Raw genomic sequence first — 24,469 nt, 5'->3', positions numbered from 1 at the left:
ATAAAAAGATACCACGGAAGGCATTTGCCCTCGATAGATCGCCTGCGTGTGGCGTTTCCGGATACGAATAAACTAAATGAATTATTTCCATTCATATGTTTTAGTGCAGAAGAATGATATATTGTACTTAAATCAAACCGGTTCACACGATTTGATTAATTTCAAAGATTTTCAAATTTAAAATTTAAAATTTCAAAAATCTTTGAAATTAATCAATCACTTTTTCGCTGTTTTACATCTCAAAGTGATTCTATCCTCGGAATTCTTATTCATACTTTTCAGCATAAAGTGTTCTTGTCAAATGATTATTAATTAACGAAGCTTCGGAAGTCTCTTCATTTTTATTTGTGACAGTACTGCGTTTATTTTCTTTAGTCATCGATGGATACGTCTTTATAATCTGACTAGAATGCGACTGACTAGATTTACCAACCCGCCACTTCATTGCGGCCTAGCCTAATTTACGGCACGCTTAAAAAAAGGCCTTGGCAGTAATAACTCCCCAAAAATTGCCGGGATTTCTCAGATTCGATCCCGGATCCCCAAGCAGAGTTCCGATGCTTTTCTAACCGTGTCAAAATTCTCGTTCTCTGCCGTCAATTATTTTTGATTTCGAAACGAAAATGCTCAAAACGTTAACAATTCCATAAATAAACGACTTTTGTTCGTTCGATAAAAAGAAACAAATTTGTTCAACAATCAATCACACATATTTCTATTATTCTAAAGCAATTTGGCCAATAAGTTAAATGATTTTTCCCTTTTGGAAAAAATAAAAACCGCCTTTCGTTGTTTTCCGAATAAACGAAAAATTATGGAGAAAATTTTGGACATAATGGCCGGGCTGACGAGTTCGATGGTGACAAACAAAATCGATTTTGTCCGAATTGCTGGGAAGAATATTTGAGAACCAAATTACTAGTATGAATAAAAATCCTGAGGATAGAATCACTTTGAGACCTCCTTGTTATGATTGTTCGGACTTCCTCGCTGTTTTCAGCGAGGAAGTCCGAACAATCATAACAAGCAGTGAACTAGCATTAATTAAGTACCAGGAAACTACCGCTCACCAATGCAATTCGTTAATAGACGACGACGTGGTCCTCAAGCTTTCGAGGGATATCAAGGTTCGAGTAAGATATCGGTACCCGATCTCCGATTGTTTCGTGGAATGCAACCGCTTACCGAAATGGTGCCCGAGACCCGAATGCAGCAATGCCGTTAATGCTCGGTACCCGCGGACATATATTTTGCATTTCTTGCACCGAAGCCTGACAGGAGCCAATCATTTGAGACCCGCTTCGGAAGTGGCAGAAGAAATCCGACGACGACTGGAACACGTCCAATTGGATCTCCAGCAACACCAAAGAGTGCCCCAAATGCCGTGCGTTATAGAAAAAGACGATGTACGCAACCGCATCGTACGCGAGAACAAGAACTGTAGAACCGAATTCTGTCGGACGTGCCTCGGACCGTGGGAACCACGCGGTTCATCCTGGTACAAATGCAGTCGTTACGACGACGAAGCGGTAAAAATGACAAAGAACGCTTTAGAGAAATCTCAAAAGGCTCGAAGAGATATCTGTTTTATTACAATCGTTACAGCAATCACAAGCAGAACTTCAAACTGGAACAGAAATTATACGAGTCGGTCGTCGATAAAATAGAAGAAACAAAGGAAATATAGAAATGCCATTCCTAAAAGAAGTGTCGCCGCCGCACTTTGATGTACACTTACGTTTTCGCTTACTACTCGAAGTGATTTATTATAACCAAAGTGAAATATTTAGACAATCGGAACGACTTGGAAATGGCCACCGATAAACTATCCGAATATTTGGAAAAAAATTTGAGAAAAAATATCCCCTGCGAAGATCCCGAGAAACTCAAACTGGAAACACGAGACAAGTTTCATTACTGCGATAAACGATGTTAAAAGATGCAGGGTGCCGATAGAACACGTCCACGATGGTTACGACAAGAAATGGTGGGAACACTTCGAATGAAATTGCTCAGACTTTCGATATTTAATCGATTTCGTAGATTCTACGCCGAAAATATAATGAAAAAACAATGCTCTTTTGTTACGCAAGTTTCAAAATTTTTATAACTGCGTTATCCTAAATCTTTATCCAATAAATGTTTTGTGTAAAAATTCCTTAAATTTTCCGTTCTTGCTCTTTGTTGCATAAATTGAGGTTTATAAATCCGGTATTATTTTTTCGGCTCTGTTGTATATAACAGAGGAAAAGATGGCGATCGATCAAAACGTCATCCAAGATTTTTAAATTTTTGGATTCGGGGGATTTCGAAACGTCGAAAGATGCAAAAGGTTCGGGTTTTTTCCTGTGTATGCATGTTTGCATGTGTGTGGAGCAGTGGCGTGCGGTGACATTTCATGATGCCGACCCCGGAGAGTCATTGGAAGCGTTATACAATATTTTGGTATGTAGCATCTAACAGCTAAACCGCGTGAGGTTGGAGTTCTGTAAAGCGCATGCGCGAAAGCCTGTAATAATTTACATATTTTAACCTACTTTGAATTACTTAGTAATAAAATATTACTAAGTAATTCAAAATAGGTTAAAATATGAAAATAATTGCGCAATATGTATCTATATTTCAGAAAGTACAGGGGAAGCGGCGCTTCCACAGCTTCCATGGATGGCACGCCACTGGACTGTGGAGCACGATTTTGTTCACCCTCTTTGAAATTTAATAACTCCTGTGCTTTTTGTCCAAAATTTCTAAAATTTTGCACGGAGATTTGTTTATTAAGGGATTAAATTAATGCTATTAAATTTTGGTGATTGTAGGTCTACGAAGTTGGGAGATAAAGGGGAAAATGTGGGTCGTACTTAATAACGATTTCACTGGTTATTAGCATTCACAATTTTTTTTTAATAAAACCCATCCCTACCCTCAAATTAAGTTTTTTTTACGTTTATTATTATAATAATTAAAAATATAAAAAGAAGTTTTTAATAATAAAATGATAACAGCTAATAACAGATGGCTCCACAAACACAGTGTTTTAAATGTTGCCGGGAATGTTAAGCAAACTCGTTGCTGGATTTTTTTATTCTATGATTATTACTGTTTGTATTGTACGAGTAAATGTTAGAAGTAATTGTACTTCGGACTGATCCAATTTTTCTTTTGAAGTCTGCAAATCTTGCCGAAAGTATTTCATTTAAAACCATTTTTGTCTGTATTCACACTCCATTCGAAAATAAATGTTTCTCTATAATATTTTTGTCTTTAAAATGTTTTCTAGTTTTGTTCCCAAAGTAATATTATTTGAAATTAATTTATCAATTTTCTAAAATTTATTAATAATATGCCGTTTTACTTTTGATGACTTGACTAAACCTTAAAATTTATGCAACTATTGATATAATCGCATTTTTCTCATTTTAGGTGCATTGTACTTAGCACACGTTTAATAACGAATGATTTTTTAAAACTAAATTGTCATTTATTTCGTTTAAATAAAGATAAAACGTTTATAGTTTTTAGGAATAAATTTATGTTAAACAGCCTTACAATAAATACATTCGCATTCTTGATTCATTCTTATAAGAAACGAGGTAGCAATGCTAAAATTGCCAACAGTCCTCCATTGTTCTATATTATCCTTCCGCTCTGCTTTTATCAAAAATGTCCTCCGAGTACAATTTTAATAGTTTTTCTTTAATTTTACATTATTATCTTCGAAATTGAAGAATTTTACTTTTTGAATCATCAAGATTTAAATCCATCCGTAAAAAACTGCTCTATGTTTGATCTACTCACTAATTTTCATGTTATTCGCAAAAATGTTCTTTTTATATGTTATAGGCGTTTAATTTTACTCTTTGGAATTGTTGGATGTATGTTATTCGGGGGTAGACCATTATTGTTGTTACGACATCTCTGTAATTCATCGAGAAATAAATAAAACAAAATTTAAAAATGTTAACGGAAGGCGACGTTCAGTGGCGCGTTATCCCGCTAGAGGTAGTGTTTTAAAAACAAAGATACCGGAGAATTCCCCAAAAATTCTCGGGAAAAATATTTCAAGTCAACATTGTACGTGGAGCCCTGGCACCCTTAAAGCTATAACGCACCACTGGCGACGTTCCAATATTTATTTTCCTACTCTAAAACAATGATTCTCAAACTTTTTCGATCCACCGCTTCCTCGGTTTCATAAACTCACACACAACGCCCCAACCGTACCTCAACGCCCCTATCCAATTTTCCAGTGTGAGAAAGGCTTCGAAATATTCTTACAAAAACTTTTCTATGAACCCACACTTTGTGTCTTTACCGTACATTGTTCTCCACATCTGGAAACCATTAAACGCGATGTTTCTTCTTACCCGTTTTAACGGAGAAAATGGAAAGGTTGTTAGCGATTTCAACCCTCGCCTATGGTCACCGTTCGGTACTTTGCTTCCTGCGCCTGCGCCTCCTTTAGTCCACTTATAATTATTCATGATTTTGCTTTCTAGACTACGAGCGTGTTACCTAGTAAAGCGGTTTTAATACGGCAGCATTTGTCTTTTATAACTGAGTATGCTTTTCACGTAACTGTACATCAATATGTATCGGCCCTACGACGCTAATATTTTAGTTTAAATTTGAAGATACTCAACGAAATAAATAATAGAAAAAGTATAGAGTAAGCTTTTGTATTTTTTAAAAGTACATTATATTTTATTTACGTGTTAGGTACAGGCACGTTTTTTCGGTGTCCCGAATCAGGTTAATAAATAAATAAATTAATAGGTTGTAGCCTATTAACTTATTTATTATGATATATTATTACTGTATTTTTATTTTCAATAAACGCTTATTCTTATATTTTCCTATCTAAAAGATACATTAGCCACTGATAACGTTCACAAAAATGTCAAGTTCTTTTGTTGTAGGCCTAAATTCTTTCTGAAATGAATCCTTCAAAATTTAGTTACAAGCAATATTATTAAACGTTTTTGTTCAACTAATTTTGTTATACCGAGGATAAAAAAGTAAGCTAACTTTATAACTGAGACGTTTTTCAGACGTTTGGTTTTATTTGCATACAATTTTCATTAATCTATAAATGAGGATGTTCGTTTGTTTGTTCGCTATACTCTAATAGGCCGTTGGACCGATTGCTACGAAATTCGGCAGTTACGTTTTTACGTGCTTTTAACTTAGACAATGTCGCACGTCATTCGATATCCAAAATATTGATTGATTGCTATAAATCAATTAATTTCTATCTACATTCGATTTGCTGGCTATATACGTAGCTCCATCTATTAGCAAAAATTTAAGAAAATAATAAACTAAATATAATTCTTACAAATTTTAAAAAGATATATTATATTCACTTAATTACTGCGGGTAGCATATAGCACTTGCCTGCGTATACAGTACTCCAAAGTCTTACCTTGCGAAGTCTATAAGTATTTAATTTTTTACATCTAACCACTCGGTCTTTTTCATTTCTAAACGATACTTTCTTTATCTAAAAAGTGAATTCCAGTAGCCGAGTAGATAAAACCGTCGAACACTGGGTAGTTAGGCTGGATAGAATTAAGCCTAGGAACCCGAAATGGGAGGATCCAAGAACAAAAGACAAAAAACAAAAAAAAATTAAATTTCTTAATTGTTATAGTCGTGAGTTCGGGCATGGCCAACGGGCAAGCCACGTGGAGTTTTCCGGATTTTCCGGGAAGTCACCTAACTAGGGTCCAGCTTTACATAAAAGTCTTCTTGGGATGCCAGGCGTTGCCGTAACTAAACTAATTCTAACGAGCTAAAATTAGTTTTGTAGCGGTGTCTGGTCAACGTACCGTACAGTACATCACACTTTTCCGTTCAAGAAAAGTTTTGGACAGGAATAACGTGATTTGCAGTCCAAACCGGAAGTTCGTATACAGTTAATCTGGGCCTCCTCCTCTTATGATTTTCACGTCTGGTCTCGACATTCTGCTATCTAACTTCTTTCTCGAGATTACGGAAGGACAGACAGAAAGACGCACAGTGGGAATTTATAAGTATACAGTTTTTTCAAATTGCAGTCCAATCATTTTCTATAAACACGATATTTACGAGAAAACACTTGCTACATAGTTTATACAATCTGCTGCAAAGATATAAACACTTTATCATAACAGAAAAGCAATTATTCTGGCATTTTCACAAGAATTTGTTATTTAAACAAGTCACACGAAGTGTTTCGGACGTTAACGTTAGGAACTGCAATCACATGCAGGGCTACCACAACCTGCCTAACACGAATCACTTTTAATTATTAATTATTATTAATATTAATCAGTATTAATTAGTAGTCGTTGAGCATCCTCTCTTCCGGGTCGACGACTACTTTCGGTCGAATTACTTCGACCACCTGCCGCAACAGTCCCGAATTTCTATCGGACCAGCGATATGGTGACATTCGAAAAGGAAAATTACATAATACGAGGTTACCAGCCTGTACGAAATATGATTTAAGTGGCTTTCGAGATGACGAGTTTAAATATTTGGTCCGTTTCTCGCGAAATTTCATTGATTGGCAGATTACCGTTTGATATTCGGCTATTAATTTAATGGTACGGTTTCTTGAGTATATCTATGGACACACTTAGGTAAGATATATTTCCACTTATAATCATAAATTATGCGTTTATCCTCATTAGTGGCGTGCACCTACAACAAATAATATTTCATAACATATGATATCCATTTATAATTATATATATTTAGTGGCGGATTGACCATCAAGCTGAGTAGAATTAAGCCTAGGAGTAGTAGTGATTTGAGTAGCACTGATCACAAAATTAATTTCTTGAGTAAATTACAAATAATTTTTAAAAATTGCAAATAAAAATTTGTCGAATGGAATTATTTCAGATCACAAAATTAATTTTTAGATGAATTTCCTAAATAAATTTGAGTGGCACTAATCACAAAATTAATTTTTCTAATCACAAAAGTAATTTTTACTCAAAGGAAATAATCCGAATGTTAAGAATATTCAAGTAAATTTTTAAAATATGAAAGAATTAAATGTTTTAATATCGAATAAAATTAAAACACAATAATTGTATGAAATAATATAACACCAAAACGAATTTTTTTTTAATTTTTACACGAATAGATCATATAAGTTTTATTTTATTTAAGCTTTTCCTGTTTTTTCATTCACTTTATCTAAAACATAACATATTCCTGGTCTAATTTCTGATATTTTATAAATTAAGATTACAAATAGTTTGTCGAGTAATAATTTTATTATCAATACTAGAATTAATTATTTTCTTGATGGTTATTTGTTTTAATATTCGGGTACATGACAATTTGAAATAATATAACACCGAAACGAAATTTAATATATTCTTCCTAATTATTATAAAATTAATTTGCAATAATTTCAGATCAAAAATCTCTTGGATAAATTAAGATTATTTCATTTTAGTTTTCATAAAATATCTTGTAACAATAAAGCTGTATTAATTATTAATCGGGAGGTCTTTCGTGGAAAACTGTCCCCTATTTAGGTGATACGAACGTGAAGAAGACCCAGAAAACTCCACGTGGCCAGCCCGTTGGTGAAGCGCGAACCCGCGACCCGTGCGTAAGGAATGCCACTTTATTCAAAGGGGGATAGGGCAAAGTCAGAGAGAACCCACCAGTGGCCGATAAAACCATTGAACAACGGTCACGAATTTGCTCTCGCTAACGGGCTGGCCACACGAAGATTTCAGGATTTTCTTCACGTTTTTAACATTTAAATAGAGATCACTTTTTCATAGAAAGTCCTCTCAGGAGGCATCCTCTCTCGGTACATCGCTCGCGAGTCGCGTTGTCCTATACGAACAACCACAACAGTAAGGTCAGAGAGATTTTTACTGAGACTCAACTTAGGGGTCTCGGTGATAGTTAATTCGGCACTGAATGTATCACAAAACTAAGACTTACCGATATTTCATTAAAATCAAAATGAATAGCAATATTTTACTTCTGACGCTGGCTAACTCGAGAAGCTAATTTAAATATCTTCCATTACTATTACCTTTCAAAAGAACGATTTTTCTTACTTTTGCCCTATCATTCCGAATGGAGATATCGAGTGCTGATTTAATGTATACAATTACTGTGACGAATCCTGTCAAATGTTTAATACAGATCATAGCAAACTGTTCCAAAACCATAGAAAGAAAATTTAATTCTGCATAAACAATAGTTGAATTCGGGAAGGCGAGATTATCCTGTTCTGTTGGCCACGTAAATGGGGGTAAATTTCAGTTTAGGACGTTTCTATTTGGCCACTTAAGTGGAGTTTGATTTATGTTAAAATGTATGCAGTTTTACAGAGGAATATTACGTAACAGAGGTGGCCGCAAAGCGGGGTTTTACTGTATTTTCAGCTACAAACCTTTATATTTTGCGAAAAAACAAGTAAAGAAACAAATCAAACGATAACATTTAATTCTTAACTTGTGATTGTTTCTTTACTCGTTTCTTCGCAAAATATTTCGAAATTTTCAGGATAGTGTGAATTTTTATCATTTAATTCTTCATAGGATTCTATATTTAAAACTATTTCTAAATTTTCTAATAACGTATTATAGTTTATTGATTCCTTGGAACAATTGCCCTACACAACAAAGAGAACTCAATAAAATTAAAGGATTCAATAATTATACTAAAATTTTTTAAAATTTCAATGTAAAATAAAAGTTATTATCTCAGCAAAATACAAACTATAAATGATTTTATTTGTAACAGGTCCAAAATATGAATGTATTCTAAAAATAGATGATTTCCTTTTTTTAAGTGAGAGCTACAGTTACACATCAATGTGAAGTGCGCTCACCTATATTTTTGTATCAAAAATCTTTATATGAATAATTTGTACATAATATGCAGCGTTATACATATTTTGTTCCCTTAAACCTACTTCATTAAATAGTTTTAAACATATAAATGAGTTTGAATGTGATACATTTCGATATACAGTAAAACTTGCGTAAACCGGAATCGCGCGGTATCGAATCTTTTTTCGGGTTTGATGGACTTCCGTTCCGTTTTGGACAGGTTTTACTGTATTTCGCTTCTATACTGTCGATTAAATATACTGCAATTTGCCAGTTATCCTAAAAAAATTATGGAAATTCCTCTCTCTTTTTCTACCCGGTGTTTCCTTTATTACGAAATGTTGAATATTACAAATAATTTGCATTTTAACATCTTTATAACAATTCATTTTTAGAAAGCGTAAACATTCAATGTCAATTAATTTAAACGTTCATATCTGCAGAATGTAATGCGATTGCACAACTGAAATGGACGATGACATACAATTTAAAGTAAACATCGTTTCTATTTATTCAAACCTCTCTTCGTTCCTACTCTCGACACAGATTACGAACGAGACTTTCGAGTGAAACTTCAGATGCGACTGAGATTTTTTTACTCAAATCTAAACCGACGTTTTTTAAATGGACAAACGCGTTGGTACAAAGCGGGATTACAATTCTAACTTAATACTTAAATATCGCAGATGATTACTATATATGTTACTATATACTGTATATATTTAGATGAATACTAAAACTTCCTACAAATCTGTTGAGAGGAATCTAAAAATAGAAAAATCGTCCTATATAAACGAGGAAAATATCGTCAAATTTGCTAAGAACTTGAGTGTAACGAGGATTAGGGACGTGCCAATGTCTTTTTTTAACGCTTTCGTTTAACTCGCTTCTTACGTCCTCGAATTTTACGACTCAAATTTCATCCACTTCCAATTAAGATAGAAGGCTAAAACTTTGAAGACGTACCTAGGTCTAATGATTTTAAATGTTTATTGTTCTCCATGGCTTATTTGTTCGAAGTTCACATTTATGAGGCCAATACGGTGTATCGAACCGTCTGAAATATAATCGTCACGCGCGTGTTAATAAAAATGTACTTATAATTATTGAAAGATTTTTAATTTTTGGATTAGCCTCCCCCTTTGGCGGATCCGTGGCAGACGTGGGGCCATCCCTCATCCCAAATAAATAACAATAGTAAGCTAAACCTCGGATATTTTCCCACAAGTTTTAAAAAGGAATTTTATATTTGAAATTTTCTAAGACAAAACATTTACTTCAAATCTTTACAAAATTTAAGTTTTTATTAATGGCGTACGTATGATCTGTCTCCGAATAAAAGTTAAGTAACAGCATAAAATTTAACGTTATTATATTCAACAAAATATTTTTAAATGTAGCTTATTAAAACTTCGTAACGTATCGAATGCAAATTACAGTATTTTGTATTAAATATTTGTTAACAGCAATTAAGTGAATTTTGTATTAAATCCATATAACGCGTGTTATTCCATATCTTCTAAAGCAGTGTTTTTCAACCTTTTTGAATACGCGACCCCTTTACAAGTTAAAAAATTTTGGCGACCCCCAGGTCCATAATAAAACTATGTCAGTGATTTTAAAAACTACGTATTTAATTTTCTTTTTGTTGAGACCTAAATATCAATCGAAAAACCAATTGTACTCTGCAAATAAGTCACAAGAGCCCTGCAAATAGTAACTTTGCAACGGGGGCGCTGGAGGCGAATGCGCCAACAAGTACAGACGTGATTGTATTGTCTTTGCGCTTTGCTACGCAAGAGCATAAAATGGATAAATTTCTCAAAAGATCGCAGCCCTCCACGTCTGGTACAAGTGGCAGTGACGGAAGTGAATCAAAACCGAAAAAAATAGACATTACTACGACAATTACTTGAAATACGGATTTACTGTCATGAATAATAAACCTCAATGTGTAATTTGCGGCCGCGTATTATCACGTGAGAGTATGAAACCATCAAAGCTTATGCATCATCTTCAGCCAAACATCCCAAAGAAGCTGATAAACCGCTGGATTTCTTTGAATGCAAGCTGAAAACCCTTAACCTGCAGCAAAATACTATGATTAAGGTAATAAAATAGTATTGTTATTTGGTGATTAAAAATAATATTTATTATTGCTTAATTATTTATTTGTTTTTCTGATTTTTTGTTTGTTTTTAGGTATCCAGTGTCAACGAAAACGCATTATTAGCTAGTTACAGAGTTGCATACTTATTCGCTAAAGCAGGTTAGCCGCATACAGATGCCGAAAATCTTATTTTGCCAGCAGCCCTAGATATGGTTGAAATTATGTTAGGTAGGCAGGAGGCAAGCAAGCTAAAAAGCATACTACTTTCTGACAATACAGGTATACCTCGCCTTACGTCGTTAATTGGTTTCGGGAGAACGACGTAAGTCGAAAAACGACGTAAGTCGAATTTACTTGTCTCCGAATCTACTTATCACTAGGCTAAACCGTAAATTACCATTCCCGGTTCTGTATTTTATTTATTAACGCATTATTAATAATATATGGTTAATAAAAATCTATTTTAAGCTTACAAACAAATAAATTTTAATTTTTAATATAGTACAGAAAAAAGTAATCTAAATTTACGAATGCATGTACTGTAAATACAGTACATACTTGTATATATTTTAATATGGTTTTATGTGCTTTAAACGCTTTTCTAGTGATATTGCGACTTCAATATTTGTGGCGAACAGACGTAAAGTCGAATAAAATGACTTAAACTTGATTTTTGTTTTTCCATATACTTTTTTGACAAACGACGTATAATCGGGAACGACGTAACTCGAAACGACGTAAGTCGAGGTATGCCTGTACTATTGAACGCAGAATAAACGATATGGCCAGTGACATTCGAGAACAAGTAGTCGAGAAATTAAAGAAGAGCCCATATTTTGCTTTGCAGTTTGACGAATCTACTGATGTTTCAGATTGTGCACAGTTTGTAGTATTTGTGCACTTTGAAGCAGATGAAAGTATCACAGAAGACATTTTATTTTGCAAAGCACTTTCTTCAAACACCACAGGTCAGTGTTTGTACGACATATTTTTAGAAAGCATTCGCAACTACAAGATTGATTGGACAAAATGTATTGCCATTTATAGCGATGGCGCTAAAGCTATGACTGGACAAAAAGGCGGACTCGTTGCAAAATTAAAATCAATAATGCCTAATGTCTCATGGACACACTGCTTTCTTCATCGACATGCTCTGGTAGCCAAGGTTTTACCTTCTGATTTAAATGAAGTGCTTAAAGAGGTGATCAAAATTGTGAATTCTATTAAAGGTAAAGCCTTGCAAACCCGACTGTTCAGAATCATTTGTGAAGACATGGGTTCGCTTCATCAAAATCTCCTTTATCATACAGATGTCAGGTAGCTATCCAAAGGAAAGGTATTGACAAGAGTTTTAGAACTGAAAGCTGAATTGTTAATGTTTTTACAAGGTGCTAAATCTGAATATGCGAATTATTTATGTGACCCTGTTTGGCTCCTAAAATTAGCATCTCTTGCTGATCTTTTTAGCCACCTGAATATTTTAAACAAGAAACTCCAATGGAGAGAAGAAAACATTCTGACAGCTAAAGATAAAATCAAAGGATTCTTCGCAAAACTTCGTTTGTGGTCAACGTCTTTGCAAAAAAATATATATGAGTCTTTCCCTTGTGTTCAGAAGATTGTCGAAGAAACGGCAATGGATCAATTGTTGGTAGTAAGTTCTCACATCCCTTGCATGATACAGAGCTTGCATAATTTGGAAGAGAAACTATTAACTTACTTTCCAAAACTGGACTCTGAAGCTGACTATGGGCATAGATGGATATTAAATCCTTTCATAGATATGTCAGTACAACTGGCTGATCTAACCACAAAGATGAAAGAAAATCTTATAGATTTAGCAGCTGACTGCATGCTTAAAATGGAATTTCATTCGCAAAATATTGACGTCTTCTGGATGAAAAGAAAACAAATGTATCCAGAACTGCAAGAGAAACTTTAAAATTATTAGTGCCATTCGCCACTTCTTACCTATGTGAATTAACGTTCTCTTCAATGATGGACATAAAAACTAAAAAGAGAAATAGGCTTCAATTAGAAAATGATTTAGTTGTTTGCGTCTCAAAAATAAAACCACGTTTTGACAAATTATTAAAAAATGAACAGGCACAGCCTTCTCACTGAAATTGTAGTTTTTTTATTGTAGTGTAGAACCTACAAACACTTGTCTTTTTCTTTTACCCGCGACCCCCCGTGTAAGGCTTGGCGACCCCCAAGGGGTTCGCGACCCACAGGTGGAAAAACACTGTTCTAAAGGAAAACTTAAAAGGTTATTGCACTCTATCAGGGGTTCCCAACCTTTTTTTTTATGTGTTGACCCCTTTTTTTACTATCCATCTCCTTCAATATTATGTACTACATATTATATACATGCTACAGTCTCTTACATAATTTTTAAAATGAATTTTCCTATATTTGAGAGCAAAAACTGGGTACAATTTTTAATATTTTTAGTCCTTTTGGGAAACCCTGGCCTATATAATTAAATTTATTTATCTAACTAAGAACGTTCTTGTTAAGTCTTTAAAATGTAGTTATACTTTAACAATTTATACTTTATTGAGAAAAATTTATTACAATTTTTCATTAAAAACAGTGTTATTTACAATCATTTAAATTTATTACGTTAATATTTCATATTTTAATAAAAATATTTTAATTACTATAATAATAATAAATTTAATTTAATAAATTACTCGACTTAAAGAAAATATATTGAAATTTTCATTACTTTTTATGTGTAAATTGATTATTACAATAACAGAACTTTCTGAGTTCCCTGTGTTGAATGCACGACGATTGGTTACCGTATTTGTTAAGTCGACTGACGTCACCAATTACCTTAAATTCGGTAGACCACGCAGTCTTCTGTAAGAGTGCTTCCAATATGGCTTCGCTCGGTTTCACAGAAATTAAGACACGAATGTTAAATGCGTAGCCTCTTCTATAAGCAGTCGATTTACTTGGCATTAATACCTGAAATAAACGACTTTTTATACTACATTATTATAAAACCTAACCATGATTTAGAAATATGTATCTAGTATAACAAATAACCGTATTGTATACGAGTATTTGATTTGCAGAATGTTCTGCAATACTGCACCTTGCTTCGATGAAAAATCTTCTAGAGGGTGTATTTTCCCCGGATCAAAAAATAAGTTAGGGGTCCTTAGTTTGGTTTATTTTGTTTACGGCTACGCCATACGTAGCAATCTGCCAAGGGGGAGGATTTTCTATGGGAAACTGGCCTCTATTCAGGCGTTAGACACGTGAAGAAAACTCGAAAATCTGTAGACCCGGTTCAGACGTAGAGTTTTGGGCCTCAGACCGAGACTCCGCACTAAGGGGGCCTCACACTTTCAAATTTCTATGAAAATTTGATTAAAAAATTTATTTCTTGCAAATATTTGAGGCCCCACTAATAACTTATCTCGAGGCCCTGCAAAACCTCTAACCGGCCCCGATGATGAACCTCTAATCAGTTGGTGATGAGACGAGTGTATAGTGGTTTTTTCCCCTCGACCACTCTGGTGGGCCATTTCAAAAACAAAATTTAACATTATTTTTTTAAAAAATAAGAAAAAAATATAAATAAAATTTTCGAAATCAATAATANTTTTCCCCTCGACCACTCTGGTGGGCCATTTCAAAAACAAAATTTAACATTATTTTTTTAAAAAATAAGAAAAAAATATAAATAAAATTTTCGAAATCAATAATATACAATATTTACCTTTCCTTTGGAAATATTTCTTAATGAAAGTTGGGCACACAGCAGTTTAACAGGTTCCAAAATCTGATTCAAATGCTGCACCAATTTATTGGCCGCTTCCAAACACCTCTGATCAGTGGGCGGTATTTTAATTTCCTTTTCACACACGCAGTAATTTTCTGGAATCCCCGCTTTTTCGCAAGTCCTTTTAGTAGGAATCATCATCCTCCAAGGGCTATATCCTCTACTGTTCCAAATATGAGTAGGCGATATTGGTTTATACGTCGACGTCATAATATCCATTAACATAGAATGGACATCAAACCACGTGGTCAGGCGATCCGAATTTCTCTTTAAATACGTTCTCAAATGAGGATGTTGGTCTTCGAGAGTGGACGGAAGAGTAATAGAAAATAAAGGCATTCGTTCTTCTACTCGACCAATCGAAGTAATTGCTGCTTTTCCAAATCTAAAGAGAATTTGGTATTTATAATAACACGAAAATTTACAAATTATCTTTATTTTTGTATAATTTCTCAGTTATAAAATAGTAAAACTAACGGTAAGATATGTTAGTAAAGAGAGCGGAACCTTCCTAAGACAGCTTGTAATACTCGAAGAGTATCTATAATTCTTTAGAATTTTCCATGCAATTCCAACTTTCGCAGGCTTTACTATATTTGATCGGAAGGAATTTGACTAGAATTTTCTATCATTTGATGAAATTCATACTCATTTCACTGGCTAAAAACGTCATTTACGAATTAGTTAATGGGAAGGATCCAGGAAAACTGAATAAATTCATTTTTAATGTTTTTTGTTGTTTGTGATTTGTTTTTTGGTACAAGGACTTTCTTACACCAAAGAGCACCGAGGCATGTCAAAAGTATTATATTATGTTAGTCTTTAATTATTTATGGCCGCTATCTATAGAATTGAGTTCATGCTTCGTAGACAGGCGAGGACTCATTGAATTTGGCCATTGTCGTCCAACCTACCTTCATCTAGAAAGGTTTGGTGCTTTAAATGATATTCTCTGATCTTGTATTGAGAGCGGGTTAAAAGTGTGTGACGGACAGCAAATAGGGTCTGACAATTAGTGTGTACTGGTCTCTGTGTCACTGTGTCAATAGGTAATCGTAAGTCTTGCGTGTCCCTTCTTAGTCCAGCTATTATAATTTCATTTTTTCGATTGTTTCGTTAACTGGACTTCCGTTTTGTACGGCCAATTCAATAATTGTTTATTATTGATTGAGTTGACTGTCCCATTCTGTTTGCCATTTGTGGAGTGTTTACACGACTATAGAGATCTTTATAGTATGGAGAAACCGGATTTGTAGGGTTGTGGTTTGATGTTTGACACGGTTATCTGCTATTTCATTTCCCCGGATTCCAGTATGTCCAGGAATCCAGGAGAATTTAGTCTTTACCTGATTGGTGTAGATGTTGCAGGAAAAAATACATCTGGTCGATAATTGGATGGACAGTTATGTTATTTCCCAAGATTATGTGCAGAGAACTACACATAATCTTGGGAAATAAGTAATAGCGTCTGTAACTTTGTATACGTTGAAGTGCCGTAGTAATCTCATAGAGTTCTGTACAACTTGTGTCTGCGGGCAACCTTGCCACCCGTGCAGCATCGAGACAGAAAAAGAACTGCTCCCACTATTGCTGTTTTAGTAACACCGTTAACCTGGTACCGGACATCTGGGCGACAAAATAAGACACGAATAATAGACAAAATGCAAAATTTTTTGTTTTCTTTATAAAAATCATCATTCTTTTCTACTGACCCGGTAAATTTAAATATTTTTAAAGAAACGAGTTATATAAGTTAAAAGAACGATTTTATAATTATCAAACTTATTTATACATATTACATACTTTATTTATTTTTACAAGTAATTAGAAAAGTCTCGAAGGACAGTTGATATCTACTCTAAAAGTAACAAATTTACATTAAAATCAAAGAGGACAATTACATAAATTTAAATATATATTACATTATAAATTAAATACAATAAAAATTAAAACAAAAAAGTATAAATATTCTTCGAAAGAATTTGTTTTCGAAGAACCTCTTTTCATCGATCCGCTTTGTTAACCGCTTCCGACGTAATTAAACGATGCTAAACATTTTCTTTTCCTAAGTAGGAAATAACTTCTACCTCGTAAGTTCTAACCATGTTTATATATATTTTATCAATAATAGAATTAATAAAATAAATAAAAAATGCCCGCCAAATCGTATGCTCGCTAATCGTGCAAAAACGTTTTAGTTTCTGTCGCCCAGTTAACCGTCGCCCACTTGACTATCGTCTAGTCGTCGCGTACCCGCTGTTTTAGACTCATTCGTAGATACAATATTATTACTACTAGGATCAGTGCCGTAACTAGCCATTCCCGTGCCCCGCGCCAGAATTTGCATTCGGGCCCCTTAATTAATTAGGCTTGGGAAAATAATAAAACAAATACACGCATTTTGGGCCCCCTTCCAAGCGGGTCCTGCGCGGGTGCACCCGTTGCACTTGCCTAGATACGGCACTGACTAGGATCGATGTTATAAGAACAGCTGTCGGTATACCTACGTGGTTTGGAGTAATGTTTTTTTTTTTTTTTTTTTTTGATATTTAGTAAGGGCGAGATCCACTTCTGCTACTGGATGAATTATTTGATTCCTTCCTGTACTGTATGCGATACGGATATTTGCTTCTCGAAGCGCAAAATTTATCTATTACTAGCTTACCCGTCGCGCATTGCTGCGATCTCAGAAGAAAGGAAATTTAAGCAAACTCGTTACGATAAAATTCAATTTACATTTTATCGTTTTTATTGAAACTTATTATTATTATTATTCATTTTCATCAGAAAACATTTCAAAGTGTCGTTTCAATTCTATTTATTTATTGGAGCGCTCGTGGATACACGATATTCTTTGTTTTTCCGTCTAATACGTACACGAATAAATCGGAAGGTTTTCCGACGCGTGAACTTGCCACATACAGTTGTAGATGCGAGAAGCACGGATTCTCCAAATTTACCCACACACTCGCAGCGATTGTCAGAAGTGCGATATTTTCCAATTTTATATATTTTTTTAAAATCCTTTACAATTTTAATTATTTAATTGCTCCTTCCTCTCTTCCTTGGCGTGTTATGAAATTTCTGATAGTTGGATAATAAACCGTTTTATTGTAATTTGTCTTTTTAAATTATTTTGAGTCGATATTAAAATTTGGGAAAGGGAGATCCTAGATCGGTAAAATAGGCGAATTTCCTCCTACAACTTCGATTGTTGTTCGGGGTACAGTTAAGGTTTTAACAAAGTTCGAGCGAATACATAATTATCAAAAAATAGTTGAAATAAAGTGATTAAACAAAAATTATTACTAATATCGTAAATAACAGTTCACAAATGCATATATAGAGATATTTTTTGGAGGGGGGAAATGGTCTTCACAATTTGAAATAGATCGGACAGTGTTCGAATGCTCGTGTAAACGCGCGCCATCTATCGTAGGTTAAATGTACTATGCCGGAGTGTATTAAAAAAAACTTCCCAAAGTTTCATGGCAATCGGATAAACGGTTTGGTAATGCATAAAGGACATAGGACAGACAGACAGACAGACATACATTCATTTTTATATATATAGATTCAACCTATTGATATTACCCAATTTACATACATCCCTTTCATCATTTTATATCGATCTTTTATATTTAGTTGTAATTTGAACGACATCTTTAGTTTGTTATTTTATTATATTAAACCAATAGATTGTGTTCCCGATGTAACGAGAAAGTCCTCAAACGATAGCATTCTTTAACATTAATACAGTAATTAGTTTTATAATTCTTCTAGAAATTCATCAACTATTGGATTTTCGATGCATCTAGCTTTTATCTGATAATTCTTGATAGTTTTTAAGGTTTGTAATTTTTGTTTCTTTTTTAATTATATTATATTTAGTTTTTTAATTTTTTAATTTTTAAGTTTGCTAGGTTTTTAATGTTATATTTCTCTCGATTAAATATTTTTGGACATTTGTGGATACGTAGTGTCATAATTGTACTGTACATATAATCATTTATACAAAAACTAGTAGCTCGGGACGCCCCCTAGTGGGCGTTCTTTACAATTTTCCATGAGGCACGGTTCCTTTGACTTTTTTGTTCCTATCAATATGCTCTACAGCTCTGTTAAAGTCCGAATGGAAAGATTTACCCTCCGAATGAAGAGGTGGCGATCCCCTCAAACCGTAGAACCCTGTACTAACAATAAAGTCAAAGAAACCATACCATTTTTTCGAATATTTCGGTTTTATATCGGTAATATATCGGTTTTTTTTTAATAATCTTTCTGTTTAGGCAGGTTTCCGTTTAACCAGGTTCCGTTTTGGACACGTTTTACTGTATTTATCTCTCTCGATTAATTAAGGAGAAATAATTATCAGATTATCATTTTTGTAATAATATTGATCATTAGATGATAGTAAAGTGTCTAAAATAGTTACAAGACATACTAAAATGCAATTATTCAATATAAAACTTACCTACTTCCGTGGTCCCCCATAACAACGACGATGGCATTCTTAAAATATCCTTTTTCATTAAGGTCTTTCAATAAATTGTAAGCATCATTATCCAGAAATTGGGCTTCATTAAAGTCATTGTGTGCGATGGCGATGTAAAAAGAAAACAGAAAGTAAAGTTCTTCGCGATGCTTGATGACGAATTCTTTTATCCAATTGAAAAGAATCTGATAACTTGTAACACTTCCAAGGCAGAAATCAGAACTCATCTTTAATAAAGGAGACTGGAATAAACCTAGCCATAAAGGGCGAGGATAAAAGTCCGTGGGCTGTTTAAGAAAACCTTTAGATATATAATTGAAAAGAGTAAATTCCGGATTATCTTCAGTTAGTGCTGTTACGTACCCTGCCTTGGAATAATTCTTCCAAATAAATGGCCAATCATCAAACGGTCCCGAACAATCTTTTCCCGGGAATTCTTGCTTTGACATCCCCACTTTTCGACCAGTTAAAAATGGTACCATATTTGGAAAACTATTGTCTCCTACTTTTGTCATTCCTTTTAGAATCTGAAAATGTATACAAGTATATACATTAACGCTTTGCCATTAATTAAAATCAGAAATAATTAATAAAATTTTAATGATTTTCATATTCTATAGTAACAACAGGTAAAATACAGTAAAACCTGTGCAAACCGGAATCTCGCGGTACCGAATACAGTAAAATCTGTTCAAAACGGAACCTTAAGAAAATGGAAGCCTGCCTAAACGGGAAAAAGTCTTAAAAAGGCATTTCCGTTTTGAACATGTGTTTAAAAAACCTGTTCAAAACGGAAAAATATTTGGTACCGTGTGAGCCGGTTTACACAGGTTTTACTGTATTAGCACGTTTTGAACATATTTTTTAAACAGAAAATCGCTTCGTTCCGAAGAATTTTCTCCAGTTAGGCACGTTTCCCTTTTATTCGGATTCCGTTTTGGACAGATTTTACTGTATTATACTAATCGATAAAATACTTCACCATCTTCACCGGAAATCGTTCCTAATGCTGACAAAAATTCAGAAAAATACAAACGAATTTGAATTTTTGCATCATAAAATCTTAATTAGAAAATATGTAGACAAATTAATATCCAGATATAACCTGTATTTGAAATTACATATATTCTTATAAAATAATGTTATAAATGAATATTGAGAAAACATTCCGATGAACATTCTGGCAAATATAATGTAATTATTACATGATGATGTATTGATATTATCGACAGATCTTTTATTCCTTAACACTGTATTTGAAAGTTTTCTTCTATATATACACTTACGCATGTTTATATGGGATTTCGCCGCATAATCAGACATTTTCTCGCTCAATTTTGGTTTGAAAATGTTTGAACTCGGTCCAGGTCGGGCAAAGGATTTGAGTTAATAGGGAGATGAATCGATCGAAACCTACCACCAACCATCCCTCTTATACACGAACAACATTTTTTGTGTGTGTTTGGCAGTTTCATTATTGTAATACTCGGGTCAATAAATGTTGTACATTTTAGTTACTAAGACCATTGTTTTTATCATCTTCCAACCCAACTTCATCAATAAATACCCTCCCCCGAAAAGCCCAAGCAACACCGGGCACACACAGCTAGTTACTCGAATTTATGAAAACACATTAAAATAATTAACAGGCGAACCCATTTGGCAGAGTTATCAAATTTATAACGAATATAATTTCAAAGAATCGTGGAACATCGTTAATACAACTTAATAATTTTACTTATTTTTGGAAAAGTATATGAACCAAAAAATCGTTTAGAAAATAAATTCATATTGAAATTTATTTAAATTTCGTATTTAAAAATATATAGAAGAAACTAAGTTCGAACAGTTCTTCTATATATTTAGAAACAAACAGAGAGGATTTTTTATCAATTAAGTTAGGCCTACCTGCGACGCATCGGCAAAAATACGTAAAACAGTTAAAACATTCACTGATGATAAGAAATAATTAAAAAGTACATAATTTCAATTAAGAAAACATATTTTTTAAATCGTTTTCTAATTTGCATGCTGTTAATTTATAGTTATTTATAAGGCTGCAAAATAGGAGTGTCAAACTTTAATATAAGGGACCATATCAGTTATAATGATATCTTAAACGGTCTACACAAGTTGGTAAATGATTTAATGTATAGGCCCTATATAATGTATACACACAGAAATTGATATTCTTAATATATAATTTCAAACAATATATCAATTACATGCAGCAACAGGGACTAATATTTTCTATACATAAAAGAAACATTAGACTCTCTCCTCTTAATCAAAACTATGTTTTAAATAACATTTTAATTAAGGTCCACCAATGTCTGAGTGGATAGAACCAACTACCAGTGTTTAGCGGTTCGCTGCTATACACACGAAGAAAATATTGAATTCACGTGACTTCCGTTCTAGATCGGAAGTTTGTATGTAGTTAATCGGGGCCTCTTAGTCCCTAAGCTTTCCCCATCTGATCTCGACTTTCATCTATCAATATCTAATACCGTTCTCGAGATTAAGGAAGGACAGACAGACAGTGGAAATTTATAGATCTACAATTTTTTCAAATTGCAGCCCAAACGTCTCATAGTATTCAACTATAGTTCACGCAGCGAAAGAGTAAACACGAGTCAGCCGAGCTGCAAGGGTCTATGTAAGATAAAAGGAATGGAAGGAGACGTGAGAATTCACAAATGGATCTTATCTCTCAGCTGTTTTGTTTTTACGTTTTTAAAACGTTTTTGCACTACCTTTCTCGTAAATAAATATATATTTTAAAAAAGTTTTTACAGATTTTGTTAATGCGATTTATGTGTCGACTTCCATATGTCTCTTCCCATCTCTTTCATCGGATATAGACTCTTCTAGCTCAGACTGACTCGTATCTAATCTCTCGATGCGCGAACTAGGCTTTTTCGTGGAAAAAATTCGAGAAAATGAAATTTGCGAACAATGGACACGATAATAAATGAGGGGTCTCAAGTTTAAATACCGTGTGAAACATTATAATTATAAAAATAGAATTTTAAAGCTATCACCTTTTAAAAATTATGTGAGATCAGCCGGGGTTACGGAGTCGATATTACTCGTGTAACACTTAATCGGCACCTAGTTGGTAAAACTAGTTCTCCAAGTTTCGGATCGAGAGATCCGATCTTATGTCAAGATTTGTTTGACCGGAGGGCGGTGATATTTATATAAAAGGGGAATTCTAGACTGTGAGGTCTTTATTCCAATTGTCAGGTTCCCGACACCAGTTTGTCAGTTATTTTATACGCGGACAAACACGCGTATGCGATCTGATTCGGAATCAAATTGAGGAGACATACTTATATAATAAAACAAGAGTATATTTAATAAATCTCAAACAAACGAATACAAATAATCAAATACAAACGATTATATGACAATCTAAAAGGTTACGACTTAACCTACACAAATGCGCGATCGAGAGAGAGAGCTCACAAGATTATTATAAACATACGACCTGTTAGTTGTCGTCGTCTTCGTTTCTATAGGTAGAAGGCATCTTGTAGATGGGGTTCATATTACTTCATACGGGAGATGAATTCATGCACAAATATATAATATCACTTCTTCTAGTATAGACTCGGGACTTAGTCTATCTGACTTCGTTATGGGCGTTGGTCATCAAAAGGGAAAATGTATGTGGAGTCTGTATGCTTCGGATCTATCGAAGAACTCCTCTCAACGTATGTGGAGTCTGGACACTTTCAAATCGGTCGGAGAACTCCCGCTGAACGTATGTGGAGTCTGGACACTTTCAAATCGGTCGGAGAACTCCTCGAGTTATGACTAATTTCTCCTTTTATTTCCAAATTTCGACCAATCATCGTTCAGTAACTCTTTCGTGAGAACGGACGAAAGGGGGATGAATGAGGGGTAACCATTTCCCATCTGAGCGAGATTTTTAACCAGATATGGGAAATCAACGGATGTTCTCTTCTGTGGAAAGGAAGTTACATCTGTCATCTATTTTTCCCACGTCTAAAACACTAGTTTTTTCACACAAAATGAACAAATATTTTGTCGATATTTTAAACATATTAATAAAATTATTAACTTAGACCCAGGGGCCTTTCGGATCTCACAATTATAACAATGAATTATATTTATCATTCAAAACCAATTTAATTAATATTTGAGACAACCCCTTACCTCAGCTTTCATGTTATCCGTGAGATAGGAGTAGGTTTTCGGCATATTACGAATCATATTTAATCTGGACATCGATTCGATTACTAGTATGAACACCTGAGGTTTGAAGGCATTCGTATTGTTATTAATTTTGATTCCCGTTTTCTTTTTAGGCACATAGGCGTGATAATTTCGATATATAAGTTTTCCTTTATAGCTGCAGTTAACAGCCACAAATTCTCTTCCTTCTAGGATCTTCTCTTCTCCATATAATACCTTTTCGGGATCGTAAACTAAATTATCATCATCAATGGAACTCCGCGCGAAAGTCGAATAACGACAGCTTAAATCATCTTCTAGATGATGACCGGCCACAGACGACTGATTTAGATGAAGTACTCCATCGTAATCTAAGTAAGTTAGATCGGGTTGAATGAATTTACATTTTAGAGGCTCTTTTACTACTACGTATTTCATAATCGATTCATCAAAAGGATCCGGCACGGGTATATCGCACGATGAAGAAGTCGACAATTGATCTTCCATAGACATAAAATGTGTATAAAAGAAACTCCATTCGATGAAATATATATAAACATTCCATAAGAATATAACACAGATTATCAATACCGCGAGCTTCAAGAAAGAGCGAGCCACAGATGATCTTATGTATCGTCACAATATTTTATTTAAAAGCATGATGAAGAATTATCTGTATGATATTTGAGACATTAGAAACCGGTACGAATGGCATCACAATATAAATCGTCAGATCTAACGATGAAGATACTTAACAACTTGGCTCTCACTGTACTCCATCTCACGGAATCTGTAAAAGAAGTATTATATTTAGTAAAAATATCAGAATCAAAAGTACAGTATTAAAATAAATAATATTTTTATCTAATTACTAACTAAATAAATTACACGCTTTGTTTTCAGTTCAAAAAAGTGAATAATTTAAAATATGATTGTAAATGATTTAATCTCTGGCTTAAACATTCGAGACAGCTACAAATATAAAAATGTAGCGCTGTATTGATTTC

General features: G+C 33.9%; 1 protein-coding gene and 2 pseudogenes across 1 annotated transcript; 2 read left to right on the top strand and 1 right to left on the bottom strand.

The window, feature by feature from the left end:
• The first annotated feature begins 923 nt into the window (after positions 1–923).
• On the top strand, positions 924–2,006 carry LOC111628661 (annotated as a pseudogene).
• An 8,782-nt stretch (positions 2,007–10,788) lies between these two features.
• LOC111628660 lies at positions 10,789–12,907 on the top strand (annotated as a pseudogene).
• A 686-nt stretch (positions 12,908–13,593) lies between these two features.
• Positions 13,594–24,070, bottom strand: LOC111628666. The gene is made up of 4 exons (XM_023372493.1): positions 23,445–24,070; positions 19,239–19,786; positions 14,702–15,149; positions 13,594–13,941 (listed from the first exon to the last, which is right to left on the bottom strand). Exons 1-4 carry the CDS (start codon positions 23,973–23,975, stop codon positions 13,693–13,695), a joined length of 1,776 nt encoding a protein of 591 aa, XP_023228261.1. The 5' UTR covers positions 23,976–24,070; the 3' UTR covers positions 13,594–13,692.
• Between the last annotated feature and the right edge of the window lie 399 nt (positions 24,071–24,469).

This window comes from Centruroides sculpturatus, unplaced genomic scaffold, assembly GCF_000671375.1.
Source record: "Centruroides sculpturatus isolate CEXI.00-Female unplaced genomic scaffold, Cexi_2.0 scaffold406, whole genome shotgun sequence".
Lineage (NCBI taxonomy): Eukaryota > Metazoa > Arthropoda > Arachnida > Scorpiones > Buthidae > Centruroides > Centruroides sculpturatus.
This window is presented reverse-complemented; position numbering and strand designations above follow the sequence as displayed.